The following is a 15,214-nucleotide window of genomic DNA, read 5'->3' as shown; positions in this document are numbered from 1 at the left end:
CCAGGGCCACACCTGAGTGGCACTGTGACCCCATGACAAGCCCCGTGGGACAGGAGCCACCCCTGCTGCGTGAGTGTGGGGTGGGCAGCTGGGCTTGCTCTCCACCTTGCTCCTCCCCCCCGAATCTCCCCTCTGAACCGGGCAGGATTAGTGCTACAGTGCCAGGGCGGAGGGTGTGGTTGCAAGTGGTCGGTGTCCCTCAGCGACTGCCTCTCTCTCACTGGGATCATGCATTAAGATCCAGAGGTTGGGTCCTCTCTGGCAGTGACCCTCACGTGGACGGGTGTGGCATCACACCTCTATTACCAGTTCTCTGGAGGGATGGTAAATATTTAGCAAGAGGGTCCTCCCCCCTTCTGTGTACTCAGCTATGTTATTTCAAACAGGGCTAATGGCTCCGAAGGGGTGGGGGCAGGGTCCAGGGTCCAGGCTGAATCCCCGTGCAGAAAGCACCCAGCCTTATGTCAGGATGAGGGTTCTGAAGCCAGCGGAGGCAGCAGATCTCCCAGACCAAACCAGCAGGTCTCCCAGAAGTAGCAGACTGCCCCGCTCTGCCTTCTTGCAGGGGTTCGCCCTCCCCGCCCAGTGCGGCGTGTTTTAGCATGGGATGAGCAGGCCTGCATTGCGTAATGTGTGTGTGCGCGTGCGTGTTTTGGGCAGGTGCTGTTTACCCCCACCCAGGCAGTGAGGACACATGGGTTTGGGCCGCCCTGTTCCCAAAGCAGAGAGGTGTTAGCTGCAAGGTGGCTCCCCCCGCCTCCCCCCGAGGCTGGCAGACTCCTGAGGAATTTTTCTGAGCTCAGTATGCCAAAAAAAACTATTTCAGAATGGGATAAACAGGACGCTCTGTCCACAGAGCAGTCATGACGCAGGCCACAGGACACCCCCCGCCCCCTTGCCTTGGGAGGCAAGCAGCACCCCCTGGAAAAGATTCAGGCCTCACGACACTGTCCTTGAGCCGTTCAGACTCACTCTCTCTCATACACGCTAAGACACCCTGGCCCAAATCCTAACCCCCATTAATTTAAATTGGATGTAGGTACCTAAACACTGTGAGGATCCGAGCCCCGGGCCCTAAGTCTGGCCATCGGTCAAGCTGAACCCAGCCCAGGGAGGCTAAGACCTGTGTGTGACGCGTCCTGCAGTCTGGAGGAGCAGAGCAGTTCCCTGAACTATCTAGAACAGCCTCATGGGGTGCTCTGCCTTATGGCTGCCATCAAGCAATGGCTCCCCACAGGGCTTTCCAGCAGCCAAGGCCCAGGGCTCCCTGGCCACACCTCTCCCTCCTCCCCTGGGCATGGCCCCTGCTGTTCTCGGTGCCAAGGGCTATGCGGGAGGGATAGCACATGGCCCTTGTGTCAGCTCCATCTTCTTGCAAGAAGGGAATACAGGGAGGGCTGTTTCCACCCTGGTCCGGCGCCAGAGCAGCTGAATGAGACTGCAGCCAAAGGCAAAATCTGGCCTCTCCGCTTCAGGTCTGGCAGAGGGAGGAGGAGCTTTTCTGTCCAGCCCCACTGCCATCCGTGGGCAGGCCCTGGGCACCCAGCTCCCTTAAGAGCACCTCCGCCCCCACCCCAACTGACAGCCCTGTTCGGCAGCCTGAGCAAAGAGGCCATGGACTGTAAGTGAGGCCCTGCGTAGAGCTGTAGAGGGCGGGGGTTGCCCCAATGAAATAAGCCCAGTGCGGATGGGCTAGCCCAGTGCAGCGTGTCTGCATTGGAGGCTTTGCACGAGTCGAATGACACCAATTTCCCCAGTCCAACCACACCAACCCTCGCGCCCCTACAGAGGCTGCCTCTGGCTCCAAGGGGAGCTGCATGCGCTGGGAGGCGGGCGATGAAGCTCCTGCTGTCACTGCCCCTGCTGTGTCTGCTTTGTGGGTGGGGGACCCGCTTCTCCTGGGCTCTCAAGCCGCTTCCTGTCCTGAGCATCCAAGTCAGAAGAGCGGTTTTATTTTGCACAGTTTGCCCCGAACCTTGTTGTAAATCCCCGGCTTGCTGTACTGTGACAAGCAGCAGAGGATCAGACCGGCTACAGACACTGGGGTAAGGGGGCAAAGAAAACCCTCGTCCGACGGGTACGGTCAGGTCCCGTGTCCTGTCCTCCCCACCCACGGGCGAGCCACACCTTGGCAGTGGAGAAGGATCAAGGCTGTGGTTTATGATGACTTGGGCGTGGTCAGAGGGGTAGAAAGGGCTGGGTAAATGTTGCAATCCCCTGTGAAGCAAGGTCAGAATGAAACCAAGCCAGGTGCCAACAAGGAGCTGGTTTCACCGGCTGACAGAGTTAGACCCAGTCCCTGGTAGCTCAGATTGGGGGGGAAGCACAGGCCCCGGGCACTAGGCGTGAGAGAAAAGCCCTTTTCTAGCTGCAGGGACAATCACCTTCTGCTACAAAGGCCTGATCCCTGGGTCCCGCTCTGGAGCCTGGGAGTGCCTAGCGGCCACGCGTGGGCTGGGGTGCAGGTAGGGTAACCAGAAAGCAAATGTGAAAAATTGGGGTGGGGGGTAATAGGAGCCTGTATAAGAAAAAGACCCAAAAATCGGGACTGTCCCTATAAAACCGGGACATCTGGTCACCCTAGGTGCAGGGGGGCTGGTTTGTAGCACAGGCCAGTGCAATAATTACAGGGGGGAGGGGGGATAAAAGCTTTTTCTGTTGGGTTCCCACGTTCTTGCCGGAGAAGGAGCGGACCCCGGACCGAGGGAGGGGAGGTTGAACAGCCCCCGCGTCGGGCGAGGGCCCGGGCCCCGCTCGCAGGCAGGGAGCCGCGCGGAGGGTGTGTCGCTCCCGGGGCGGAGGCTGGACGTAGGCAGGGAGTGTCTGCGACCCGCCCAGGGCTTCCCTCGGCTGGGAGGAGAGCGGCTGGTTCCTGCCCATGGAGCGGCTCGCGAGCTGACCGCCCGAGGACTGGGAGCAGACCCGCCGCTGCGGCCCGGCCCGGAGGAAGGAGACCCCCCCCCCCGAGTCCCCCTTTTGAATTGCAAACCTCCCTGGGGGGTGAGCTGCCCCCCCCACCGCTGGGATCTCCCCTGCGAGCATCCGGCCCCTATCCGCCATGGGCGATGTTATCTCCACTCACCTGGACGAGAGCCGGCGCCACTATATCTCAGGTAAGGGGTTGTGCCCCACCCTGGGCTGGGGCTGGTCGGGGTCCAGGAGCCGGAGTCAGTTTCAAGGGGGTGGGGGGGATCAGCTCTGCCAGCGTCGTTCCCCCCTGGCTCTCCGGAGGGGTGTGTAAAAAAGGAGCCGATTCTCGCTGGAGGAAAACTTTCTCTCCCCCCAGTAACTAGCACGGTGGGGACAATGTCTGTGTTATGAGAGTTCCCAAACTTTGATCTGCCCCACTCTTTTATTAAATAATGGCGAGGAACCCCCCCCCTCCTAAACAGCACCCCCCCACACACAACCCGTGGGGGATCCCCTCAATCTGGATTTCGTTTCCCTCCCTACAAGGGGATCATGTTTTAATGCCTTAAAACTTTTTTTTTTAAGTTCCACGTTGCAACCCTGGGTCTCTCTCTCCTCCTTTGCAGAGCTGGGAGCAGCCTCTCTCTTAAGGGGGGCGGGGAATGGGGAAATAAGGTGTCCGCCTGTCTGCCTCCCCCTGAAAGGCTTGTCTTGTGTGGTGGATGTTTGTGTTGGCTTCAGGACTAGGTGATTTGCTTCAGGAGAACAACCCTCTCCTGGCTGGGACTTCTGCTGTGTCTGTGGGCAGGGGGAAGGAAGGGGAACAGAGCTCTCTCTCTAAGGATGAGGAGGAGAAGTTTTGTCCTGGCTAGAGGAGCTGTTAAACCATGTTCAGCACTGATCCAAGGGGGACCCATTGGGCCCTGATCCTGCTGGTGGGCGTAGGGCTCTGCCTGTGCGGATAGGATTGCAGATCTGAACCAGTGCCAGCGATGGGTTTGCCTTTTAGTTCAGACAGGGCTCCAGGCCATCCTGCCCCTGAAACGGAGGGTGCTGGAGTCTCGAGAGGTGACAATGTAGCTATTGATTGCATTGCCCTGTATTTACTCTTGATGTTGTGGGTCTCTCAGTCTGACGGGTTTGGCCTAAAGATTCCTCTTGGACTTGGGGATCAGGATGTCTGATTAGTCCTGCCTGGAATAGCTTTTCTAAGCATGCGATTGTGGCTTTTATACAGTCGCTTTTTTGTCCAAGGAGATGGCATCTGACTGCACTGAGGATGGGGAAGGTTGGGGGGGGGGGGCTAATTGGTGCCTGCAGTTACTTGATTGACCCTTCTAAGTGGGGTCACTCTGCCACTGAGCACTGTGACATGGCCTCTGTTTCGCCCTCTTTGCTTGGGACATCTCATAATTTACCACGCAGGCATCTGAGCTCCCAAGGGCCTCTGACTTGCAGGACTTGACCTCTGTCCCTTCCTTACACGGGCTTCAATTACAATTACTTCAGAGGCTTTTCGAAGGCGCTATTAAGCACTTAGCTACTACCCCGAACATCAGCCTTGCTTGGGACCCCCAGACTTCACAAATCAGGTTGCACCAGGGGATGCGGCTTTGATGGCCTGAAACCTAACCAACTTCTCACGCTGGAGAACCAAGATGCCTTGGAAACTTTAGACCTTCGTCTCCTCACTCCCTGGAGCAAAACTATGGCTCTGCCCCCGATTTCCAATGAAGTAGGCCCTTCATACAAAGCTACAATTAAAATGCCGGAGGAACAGCATATTGCAGCTGGATTAATATCAGGGGCTCGCAACATGACTAATGTTGTTGCATTGCTGAATGCCAAAGGAATTATGACTTGTCACTTACTGTAAAGTATGGTAAAGTTTCCTAGTCAGCTCCATGAATCATGGGATTTCGTGTGGGCCAAACACCATTTAAAGGGACACTGTCAGGTTTAAAACCAATGCTCCTAAAATGTCCTATAGAACAAATGACACTGTAGATTGTTAAAACCCAGGAGTGGGTAAGGTTTATTTTATTAGCCTGGTCTCTTTGCAGGAAAGGAGATTGTCTGTCTGGCTTCCCCCACCCTTTTCTTTTTTTTAAATGGACACTACGTTAAAATGTACTCCGATTTCAAAGATGAGTTTTAGCTCCTGAACCTACTGCTGTGTCCTCTTGCTAACTTAAGTTACTACTTGTATTAAGTAGTGCCTAGAGGCCCAGTCAGGATCGAGGCTCCATTGTATTAGCTAGCATTGAGCAAACAGCCTTAAAACATGTTTTTCCTTATCTTTAAAGTCTGCACCTTCCCCTATTGTGTTAAAGATCTACACAAATTGGGGAGTGGTGTGGGGGCGTGACTGGCGATACTGACACAGAGAAGGCACAGCTTGCTGTCAGATGAGCAAAGTAACTAACAAAACCCAAAGAATTTCCAATCTCTTGGGTAAAGGCCCCAAACTCCCCAGCCTATAGTAATTACTGCCACAATTACTTCTTAATGCTCTACTAATGAGCTCCTCAGAAGTGTTCATGGGCCACAATCTTCTGCTGTCTTGCAACCCACCAGCACCCCCTCATTGGCAAGACTGATGGAGGTGCCCCAGTGCAGGATAAGCCATTTCCAAGCTCTCCCCAGTGTAGACACGCTCGGAGATTTAAACGGCTCATCAAATGTAGTGCCAAGGCCAGCTCTGAGATTCCGGCCCTCTGCTCTTTAGCATGGCTCGAGGAACACAAGCTCCAGAGATGGAGTGGATACTAACTTCCCAGTGATGAGTACAAGCTACCCCCGCTTTGCTTCTCTGCCTTGCTCCAGGCAGCGTTCGGGAAGGTGGCGGTGGTGTGAATGCTAGGGACTCCGCTGAGCTCACTCCCACTGGTGCAGGTGCAGCAGTGCTGGTTTCACAGAGGGAATGCCCTGAACAGTCTCAGCGTTTCTGTCTGTGGGGTGGGGAGCGGCACTTCAATGTGCATGGTGAAGCCAGCCTCTCTTGGCTGATGTTAGCCGGGTACTTCTCTCCCACCCTGATGAGCTCGGGAGTCTCCTAGACTGTACCAGCCCACGGACTGTCACAGCCTGCTGGTGCAGTGCCTCGCACAGCAGGGCCCCAACCTGACGCAGCGCCCGAGCAAACTAAAGGTGTGGCTGATTCAAGTGGCCCTTCCCCACAATCCCAACATGCTCCCCTAATCTGTAACTTCCTGCCTTGGGGTCTTCTGTTCCCTAAACGAGGGGTAACACGGTGTTGCTACTGTTGGATGGGCTCCTTGCATCCCTCCCTGCGTGCCGCCCTTCCATCTCCCTCTGTTTCAGGGGCTCCCTGCAACCCCCAGTCCTTCCCTCATGCCAGGGTCCCTCAATCTACCCCCTTGGGTTCTTAGTGCCCTCAATCTCACCTCATACCAATGCCCTGCGTTCGCACCTCAGTGCGGCCAGGGGCTCTGTGTGCCCCCCATCCCCCACCATTCTTTCTCTGTCTGCCTGGGAGATACCCTGAATGGGATTAGAATCCTAGACTATCAGGGTTGGAAGGGACCTCAGGAGGTATCTAGTCCAACCCCCTGCTCAAAGCAGGACCCATCCGCAGACAAATTTTTGCCCCAGATCCCTAATTGGTCCCCTCAAGGATTGAACTCACAACCCCTGGGTTTAGCAGGCCACTGCATAAACCACTGAGCTCTCCCTCCCCCGTTGGACCGATCAATGTTGTGAGGATGGGCAGAAATGGGATGGGGCCCTTGTTCTGCTGGAAGCAGTTAAGGAGTGCTGCTAACTCGTTCTCTGATCTACAGACAGGTGCTTGACGCTGTTGCTCTGCTGAACAGATGGCAGGGCCCCCGTGTGCCCTCCATTACCCTCTTTCCGTGTTTTTCCAATTTTGCCCATTGACACCGAGCACGTTCCCCGAAATCTGGGCACCGATCAGACGCGGTGTACGACATCAGTTGTTGAGTGGCGCATAGGGCCTCACGAGCTCAGCCAGTGCTGGCATGCCTGGCCCCCTACGGCACGGTAGCACCTAGCCGCCCCACTGTGTTGCGCACTGTAGAAACACAACACACACCCTGCCCCAGAGCTTTTAAACAGCTGGGACAGACCGTGAGAGGCACAGAGCGGTGAAGTGACTTGCTCGAGCAGATCCTGGTCTGAGCACGGCTCTGTCCACCTGAGCCCTGTGCTCCTGGATGCAATCTAGAGCTTTTTGTTTTTGTTAAAAAGGCAAGCAACGTGCCGTGCAGGTACTCCCTAAGGCTTGTGCATCCTTCTAGCCATTTACAGTTCCCACAAACACACTGTGAAAGCACCTCTCCAACTGCAGGTTTGCTACACCCATGATGCTCCTGCCTCCCCACCCCCAGCCTTAGGAGACCTGTGCTGGGATCTGCAGGGTTAGGGAGGGGTGTCATTTCAGAAAAATTCTGTGGGTAGGGAGGAGTTTGTTTTCCTGACATCGGTCTCCAATGTCTGGGGAGGGCGGGGGAAGAAAAGTGGAAGACCTCATGGAGCATACAGACCTATGAGAAGTTGGGACGTGGGGGGAAGACCAGGGTCTGGAGGGGGTGACTGGTCCCCTGGTTCGGGATCTGTTTTGCACTGATCCGGCAATGGCTGGAGGGAGCGCGGTTTGCGGTAGCTGGGACGGCGAGCGTGGGCACCCTGTCCTGCGTCTGGTTCACTCGGCTGATTCGGAAGCAGGGCCGGTCGCTCCCGTCGAGAGGAGATGGCACCGAATGCATTACGAAGCTGGGTGGGCCTTCTCCCCATCCACTCCGCGACATCCTGGCCAGCGCAAGGACGTTCCCTGTGGCGTGAGCTCACGGGTTGCTCTGGGAAGCTTTTCTAGCAGAGTCGCCCATCCCCTGCTGCCACGCCTCCCGTCCTTCCAAAATAAAACGGCCGCCTGGGCTATTTTCAGGGAGGTTTTGGGGTTAGTTTCCAGGAGGCGCCTGGCATAAAAGGCCTTAGTTATTGCAGCTGTGAGCCAAGCGCCTCCCCCGAGCTTGGGGAGGCGCAGCCTGGCACAGTTTGTTTTTCATTTGGAACTCATTCCTGCCTGAGCTTCCTTCGTGCCTGAGCAAGCCCAGCCCAGAGCCTTTGCTCTCCCTCGAATGGTGGGTGTGGGCGTGCACACCTATGTAGAGGGGGAAGGGAGTGAAAAGGAGACACCGGAGGCTTCGTCTACACTGCATCTCCCAGTGCAGATTCTGCTTGCACCAGTGCGTTTGACCCCGGTTAACCGGATTCGTTTCAGTGGGGCCAGTCACGTCTATGCAAACACCGTGCAACGGTGCAGCTGCACTTACGGCTGAATCCTAGCATAGACCCGGCCTTAGTGGCGGTCTCGAGCCAAGGCAAAATTTTTGGAGGGGGAACCCAGACCACGTCGGACAAACACCGAAATCCGACTCCTCGGGAGACGCCCTGGGTGAGGTTTCAGCTGGTCCTAACAGTAAAAATGTAATTAATACACTTCTTCATTTCCCAAAGGGCCCTGGCTCGCCTTGGAGCTGAGTGAATAATTAGCTACCACTAACTTGCTTGACTAATCTTAGCCTCTTTCTGCTCCTGCCATGAAAATCAGCCAACCGGAGTGTCCTCTGCTGTGCCATGGGGAATAACTTTGTCTTCCAGGGATTGCAAACTGTTCCCTGCGAGTATCAGCTGCTTGATGGGTGCGACCAGTCATGTGGCTTCAGTTCTGTTCCCTGACTGGCTGAGCCTATTCCAGCATGTGCCGCTAAAGTTCCCCTCCTGCCCGGGGGGGGTCTGGCTCCCAAGCCTGTGTTCAGACCATGGTCCTTCACTAACCCAGACCCTGAGTTCGGTGTCCAACCCTCTACCCCTTGGCTGGCTGTGCCAGTGCTCGGTTCAAGGCCCCGTCAAACCGTCAGCTGTTCCCCTTACAGACAGCGGGTCCCACTCTCTCTCGGGACTGCCGTTCCTTTCACACACCACAGCACTGGAGACTTTCTGGTTGTGTAAAACGAGCTCTCACAGAGTCCCTCCAAGCACACAGAGGCCAAACCTCCTGCACCGGAGGGGGTTGGAGTCCCTTAGCAACGGCCGAGGGGATAAACACAACTGATTGGAGGGCAAAATCTTCCTGGCATAGTTCAGAGGGTGGAGAGAGGGAGAATATTGGCTGGAGGTGCCTCTCTCTTCTTCCTCCATCCCATGGGGAAAAATCCCTCCCCTGTCATTCTGCAGCACACTTCTCCCCTGTCCCAGGCTCTGCCGGGTCCTATGGCAGAGACCAGCCCTGCACACAACTGCTCATTCTCTCTAGAGTTAAAGCTTCTCTTTTCTCGTCTCATTCTGTGAAAGTCCCAGGAGGAAGCCTGTTTGCAATTAGTGGTTCTGCTTTGGCCTTTCCTGGCTTGCCAGCTTCCAGGGGGCAGGGCTTTCAGTGGGGCAGCAGAGCCGATGCCAGCTGTACCACAAATGCCCAGTTGCGCTTGGTTGAGAGCTGGACGGGGGGAGAGGGGTTTCTCTGTGGACAAAGGAAAGTCACCAGCCTATTAAAGTGGCATTGGCGTAACAATGCCCCGCCTGTCAATGCGGACTTTCAAGACTGTCTGTTTTTAAATCCTTGTTTTGTGGCATCTCTGGTGAGGTTTCCGAGCAGGAGTCTGGAGTGGGTCGTAGTGCCCGAGACTGGGATTTTCAAACGGGCTGAACACATGGCCCAAATGGGAGCTGAGCCCTGGCTGGGGTGGGAGTCCACTGGATGGCTGCTTGGTGGGGCAGCTCATGAAGCCTGCGCAAGGCATCCGAGGAGCCACCCTCATCGGGCATCAGCAACTTCGAAGCTGCCAGTCTCTCTGGAGAGTCCCAGTACAATTCTGAAGTGGGCCTGGACTCTGGCTCTCGGGTGCTTTGCCCTGAATTTCATGATCTGCATCATCCCAGAGCAGCTCAGCTGTCTTGGTGGTGCTTCATCGATGGAGAAGCAGAGCGTGGTCTGGGAGAGGTCCAGCTGATTCCAAACCCCGTGCAAGACCTGCCTGAACAGCACAAGCCCCCAGCAAGCATCCCACCCACAGGCCTGCCAGCAAACACCAGCTCCGATTCAAACTCCTGGTCCTGAGCCATTGATGGGCCTGGCCCCAGCTACCCCCAAAGATTCCACCCCCTTAATCAGACACCAAGACACATTCCAGCAATTGCACTCCAAGGACCAGGACGACCAGCTGTGAGGGCAAGCTCCATAGAGCAGGGGCTACACAGGGCTTCTCAAATTTTTTTGCTGGAACCCCCTTTCAGAACATTTCAGGCTGCGATGACGTGCCCCCAAAGTGACGACTCCACCCCATGCTGTGGCCTCCCTTATTTCTGTGCTGCTGCTGGCGGCGACGCTCCCTTCCGAGCTGGGTGCCCGGCCCGCAGCCACTACTCTCGCAATCCCTCTACAATAGCCTCGTGACCCCCCTTTTGGGTTGGGACCCCCAGTTTGAGAAATGCTGGTCTAGAGCATTCAGTGAAGATGAGCCCCAGCTGTGGACCCAGAGTGTGAGCTGGGATCTCGCAGTGGTCAGGGGAAAGCCATTTCACGCTGGCAATGGTGCCTGGGGTGAACCTCTAATACATGCTTGTGGAAGGGGGCAGGGGGCTGAGAGTCAGGATCTGGCTGTTACGTGTATATGCCACCTTTCTGTGACTCTTGGGTAAACACCCAGAGATCTGGGGTTGAGCCCACAGTCTGTGAGACCTTGAGCAAGCTGCTCGAGCCCAGCCTGTGGGTCAGTGAGCGTGTGTCCCTGGAACCGAAGAATGGCCCCGCTGCAGGATCTGTCCTGGGGTCTCTTTCTTTCAGTGTTTTGGTTTTTTCCAAACCCTTGCAGACTGGCCACCTATCCGAGCAGCCAGTCAGCTGAACTAGTGAGGCTACCTGCAGGCTGGCTCCCAGGCCTTTGCGTGCTGACACCTGAGCCTCCCGAGTGCGCCACACAGCACCAGTCCCTGCTATGTGCAAGGAGTCAACCTGAGCCGGGCTACAAGAGGCGAGTCAATGGGCAGATCGGTGGCTGTAGACGGGTGGCTCGTACTGCCTCAGCCCAGTGCCCGTAGCTGACGTGAGCACTGGCTTGTGTCAGGGCACAAGGGACAGCTGGCTTCTGGGGAAGGGACCAGCGATAGAAGCCTGCCAGTGGAAGTGGGGAGCAGAGGAAGTGGGCACTTCAAATCTCTCCTTCCCAGCTGCTCAGACCTTCCTGTGCTGCACCTCACCGATGCCAAGCTGCAACCATCCTGGGCTTTCACTTGGAAACGTGGCCTTCCCAGTCCCGGATTGCAGGCACAGAACCCCCAGTGCATCGGTGCACACTGGGGATTTGGTGCAACCCGTGCCATCGCACGGCCACACTGGGCATTTACACGTGACCACAGGAGGTTGTGGGGAGAGCTGGTTAATGCCCTTGGGTGCTCTTATTCTTAGATCTCTGTGCCCTTCCTGAAGCAGGGTAGGATTATCCTCCTTGTCTCAGAGAGGGGGAAAGTGGGTCGCTCTCCTGCAGGGAGGCAGTGTCAGAACCCAGGTCTTTAGACTTCCCCCTCCAGTAGACTGTGGTGCCCGGGACACAACAAGCTGTGGAGCAAGAGCACTGAAGCGAGTGGTAAGGGGCTGATAAGGGGGGCGTGGCGGGACTGCACATAAACAGGCTTGTTCAATGCAGCTACCTCTTCCTCCCACCCCCCGCGTCGCAGCGAGAGGGGCCTGTTGAGACCAGCTCAGCAGGGGTGCTGAGTTGTCTCCCCTCCCACGCCCTGCAGAAGGAGGGTCTCCCACTTCTCCCCAGGCTGCCCCATGTGGGCGGTGTGGAGGGAATTGCTGGAGGTGCTCTCTTGTTCATGGCAGGGGTGGGGTGAGGGAGAGCGGGCTGGTCCGGTGTCTCTTCTGGATGGAAGGTGCATGTTGCTACAGGTTTATGGCTGTGTGGACTGCTAAGACGATAAACCTCCCCCTCCACTAACTGTGGTCGAGGGTCCCCTGTGAGACTGGGAACAATGGCTGGGGGAAATGGGGGGAGGGTTGGTAATGGGAGGATGGAGCAGCAGGGCTGAGATAGTGACAGCTAAGAAAGCATGTCAAGTCACCCTCCAGGGACCGGAGTGGCTGCTGGGACTCCAGGGCAGGGTCCTTGGGGATTGGGCCGAGGGGAATGGAGCTGGGCAAGACTCTGTGCCTCACTTTCTCCACCTGTAAAATGGGGGCAACCCAGCCCTTCCTTACGGCTGTTTTGGAGGCGTTAATTATTAGCAAGGTGCTTGGAGAACTCAGACCTGCACTATAGGAACAATGAGTTTGGGGACAGCTGGGAAAAACAATGTGGCTGCTGTCTTGTCCTAGGCATTGGTGACTGTGACACACACCCACTTGCTCTCTCTCTCCTAAGCTGTAATAAGGGAGTCTCTCTTGGGCCCCAACGTGCCTCCCTCTCACCCGATTTCACTTCCTCTCTTGTATCCCAGCACCTTCCTCCCGGTCCATTTTAAAGCGGGCTCTTGGAGTTCCTGCTCCTCACACCTCTCTGGTCTCTTCTGACTAGGCAGAAGTTGGGAAACTTCTAAAAATGGTCAAAAAATGTAACTTTTCCCTCCTCCCCCACCCCCCGAGTTCCATCCTGCTGCATTTCCTCCTCCGGCTTTTTACAATCCCCTCTTGGCACTGGCCCTGCCATCTGCAGCCGAAACAAAGCAGGGAAGCCGTCTCCCTGCAGGAACCCTCCCCACCCTGAGCCGCCCTCCACGATGGTTGGGGCTGGGTTTGTTTAAAGCTCTAGCAGGGGAGATTACCCACTCGTCTCAACCTGGGAGCCGCTTGCGGCCCCATCGGCGCCCAGCTGCGGCCCATGTGACATGCTCAGGGCCATACAAGCAGTATAGATATTCTGTGGATGCGGCCCACAAAACACACAGAGCGTTGCATGTGCGGCCCACAGTGGTAAATAGGTTGAGAACCACTGCTCTAAGCCATAGCTTCCGTTGCAAAGAGCTCATCGGTTTAGGAGCTACCGTTCTAAATGGCTGATGTATGGGTGTGGGGAGTCTGTTAAACTTGGGGGGTGGGGGGGTCTGGTGCAGGTGGTGTGTGTATGATGCCAACTTGGCTAAGGTTGGGATTGAACTGGGGACTTCCAGTGCTGATGGCACAAACCTCTGGAGCTCGAGAACCAGGCCCTTGTATGGAGTCCTAACAAACCATGTTCAGTGGGGAAAGTCACATGGGCATGTCCGTACTGGAGCTCTCCTGCCCCCGTCTCACTAGCACACAGCTTGTCTCTTGGGCTTTATCTACCTGGGATGTTTAGAGTCACGGCAAGAGGTTGCCCTCGTGATCCCACAGCCCAAGCAGCGCTGGCTGCGGTGGGAGGACAAAGAAGCAGGTGGGGTTTTTACCCCCTGACGCGACGGTTCTGATCAGGGTTAGCGGATGTGTTAGCCGAAGCCCTGTCTACACTTGCCCTCCCAGCTGCAGCTCCTGTGTAGAAGCACCATTGCTGCAGGACCGCTTTTACTATTTCTAGTGTAGACAAGGAGATACAAGACTTCATGTGCCTGCTTGCTCTGCTCCCAGTTCTCTCGTTAGCCCCAGGCTGATCCTAGGTAGCCACTCAATCTTTCATCGGGAGCTTCTAATCCCTCTTGCACCTGCCTTGGAGAAATGTGGGTGGGTCACTGGTGGGCCTTGTGCAGGGGGGTTCAGAGCACTGCATGGTGGATGCAGGGGCCTGGTTCAGGTGACAGCCCTCTTCCCAGGGGCGGCTCTAGCTTTTTTGCCGCCCCAAGCACGGCAGGCAGGCTGCCTTTGGCAGCGTGCCTGCGGGAGGTCCCCGGTCCTGCGGCTTCGGCGTACCCGCCGCCGAATTGCCACCGAAGCCGTGGGACCGGCGGACCTCCCGCAGGCACGCCGCCGAAGGCACGCGCTTGGAGCGCCGGTGCCTGGAGCCGCCGCTGCCTCTTCCTCCATTGCATTCCAATACCGCCATCCCCAAACTGCACCAGCTGCCTGAGGCGTCTGTGTCCAAGCCACATAGATTAGTGAAGAGGATCGAAAGACGGTGATTTCCTCCACGTCACAAGGTTGGAGGAGAAATCCTCTGGGCACATGCCTTATAGCTGCTGTGCTGAGTCGCTCGTAAGAACGCAGCCTGTGCACCTTAAGGTCCGTGTTCTTTAAAAGGATGGGTAATATGATACTGACGGACAAATTGGAGGAGGGTTGCTTTAGGTAAGGAACTGAAAGCGTGTGGTTGGAATATGTAGGGCGGCAGCATGGTCTTGGGGACGTTGCACAGGGCTCACTTATTCCCAGTTCTGCCACTGACTGGCTGTGGCCTTGGGCATGTCACTTTGCTCCTCTTTGTGCCTCAGTTTCACCATGTGGGGGTGGGGGTTAAGCCAGGAATGATACATGCTCACACATCTTTAAACCAGCCTGAGATCCTGGGAGGAAAGTGCTATAGAAGCAGTACTCTTCGCTGAATGTACTGCCCGGGTCTGTGAAATTGGGGTGGCCGAGGGCTCAGGTCCAGGCTGGAAATCCCATCGTCAGCCTTTCCTTGCGGTAGCGTGGTGCTTCGGGCACCAACTGGAGCAGTGTGTGTGAGGGTGGGGGAATAGAGAGGACTGTCTCGGGGAGGGCGGGGCAACTGACTGGTCACCTGTTTCTGTGCTTACAGGAATACGTTGGAACTCTAAGCTTCCTACCACCTGGGTGCGTGACGGGGAGGGGTCAGAGGGGTTTCTTGCCCGCAGGGCGTGGAATAAAGCGGGGTTTGCTTTCCCTGTCTCGCTGCCTCCCGCCAGCCATTTCCCAGCACCCAGCTGCTGGAGTCTAGACGCTGCTCCCTGCACCAGTCAAGCCCAGGTGTGCTTCTGGGCACTTTGGGTCCCAGAGATGTTCCAGGTTCAGCTGGCAGAAGGGCTGGGGTCGTGTCCGAAGATCGTTATCGTCATCTGACTTCTCCTTCCCCCACTGTGGTGATTCTGGGGCCTCCCAGCATGCATTTGGGCAGTTCTACCTCCATCTTGCTTGGGAAGGGGCCCCTTGACTCCTGAAACTTGTCTTATTGGCTTGTGAGGTGGAAACGGCCTTCTCCCCGGGAGACGTTTTTCCTGTGCCACCCGCTGCTCTTCCCAGGGTAGGGAATGAGTTTCCCGGGCCCTACGGCGCACCAGTTACACTGCAGGGTGCTGGCTGCTGGGACCCCAGTTACCCTCCCGCTTGTGTGTCCATCAGCCAAGACTGGAGGCACTAGACGCTTGTTTGATGTGATCTGGTTCGGTGGCCCTC

At 56.5% G+C, this 15,214-nt stretch overlaps 1 protein-coding gene across 2 annotated transcripts in view; it reads left to right on the top strand.

The window, feature by feature from the left end:
• Positions 1-15,214, top strand: part of NIBAN2 (niban apoptosis regulator 2) — a 119,962-nt gene that overhangs the window by 20,702 nt on the left and 84,046 nt on the right. The window contains exon 1 of one of the 2 annotated variants that reach the window (XM_005309112.5): positions 2,664-3,113. The exons of the other annotated variant lie outside the window; for it this stretch is intronic. Coding sequence (XP_005309169.2) covers positions 3,059-3,113 — 55 coding nt within the window. The 5' untranslated portion in view covers positions 2,664-3,058. Of the gene's footprint in view, positions 1-2,663; positions 3,114-15,214 lie in introns of those variants that run through there. 2 annotated transcript variants of the gene reach the window in all.

Source organism: Chrysemys picta, chromosome 18 (genome assembly GCF_011386835.1).
Source record: "Chrysemys picta bellii isolate R12L10 chromosome 18, ASM1138683v2, whole genome shotgun sequence".
Taxonomy (NCBI): Eukaryota; Metazoa; Chordata; order Testudines; family Emydidae; genus Chrysemys; species Chrysemys picta.
Note: the sequence above shows the minus strand (reverse complement) of the source record. Positions and strands in the feature narration are given on the sequence as shown.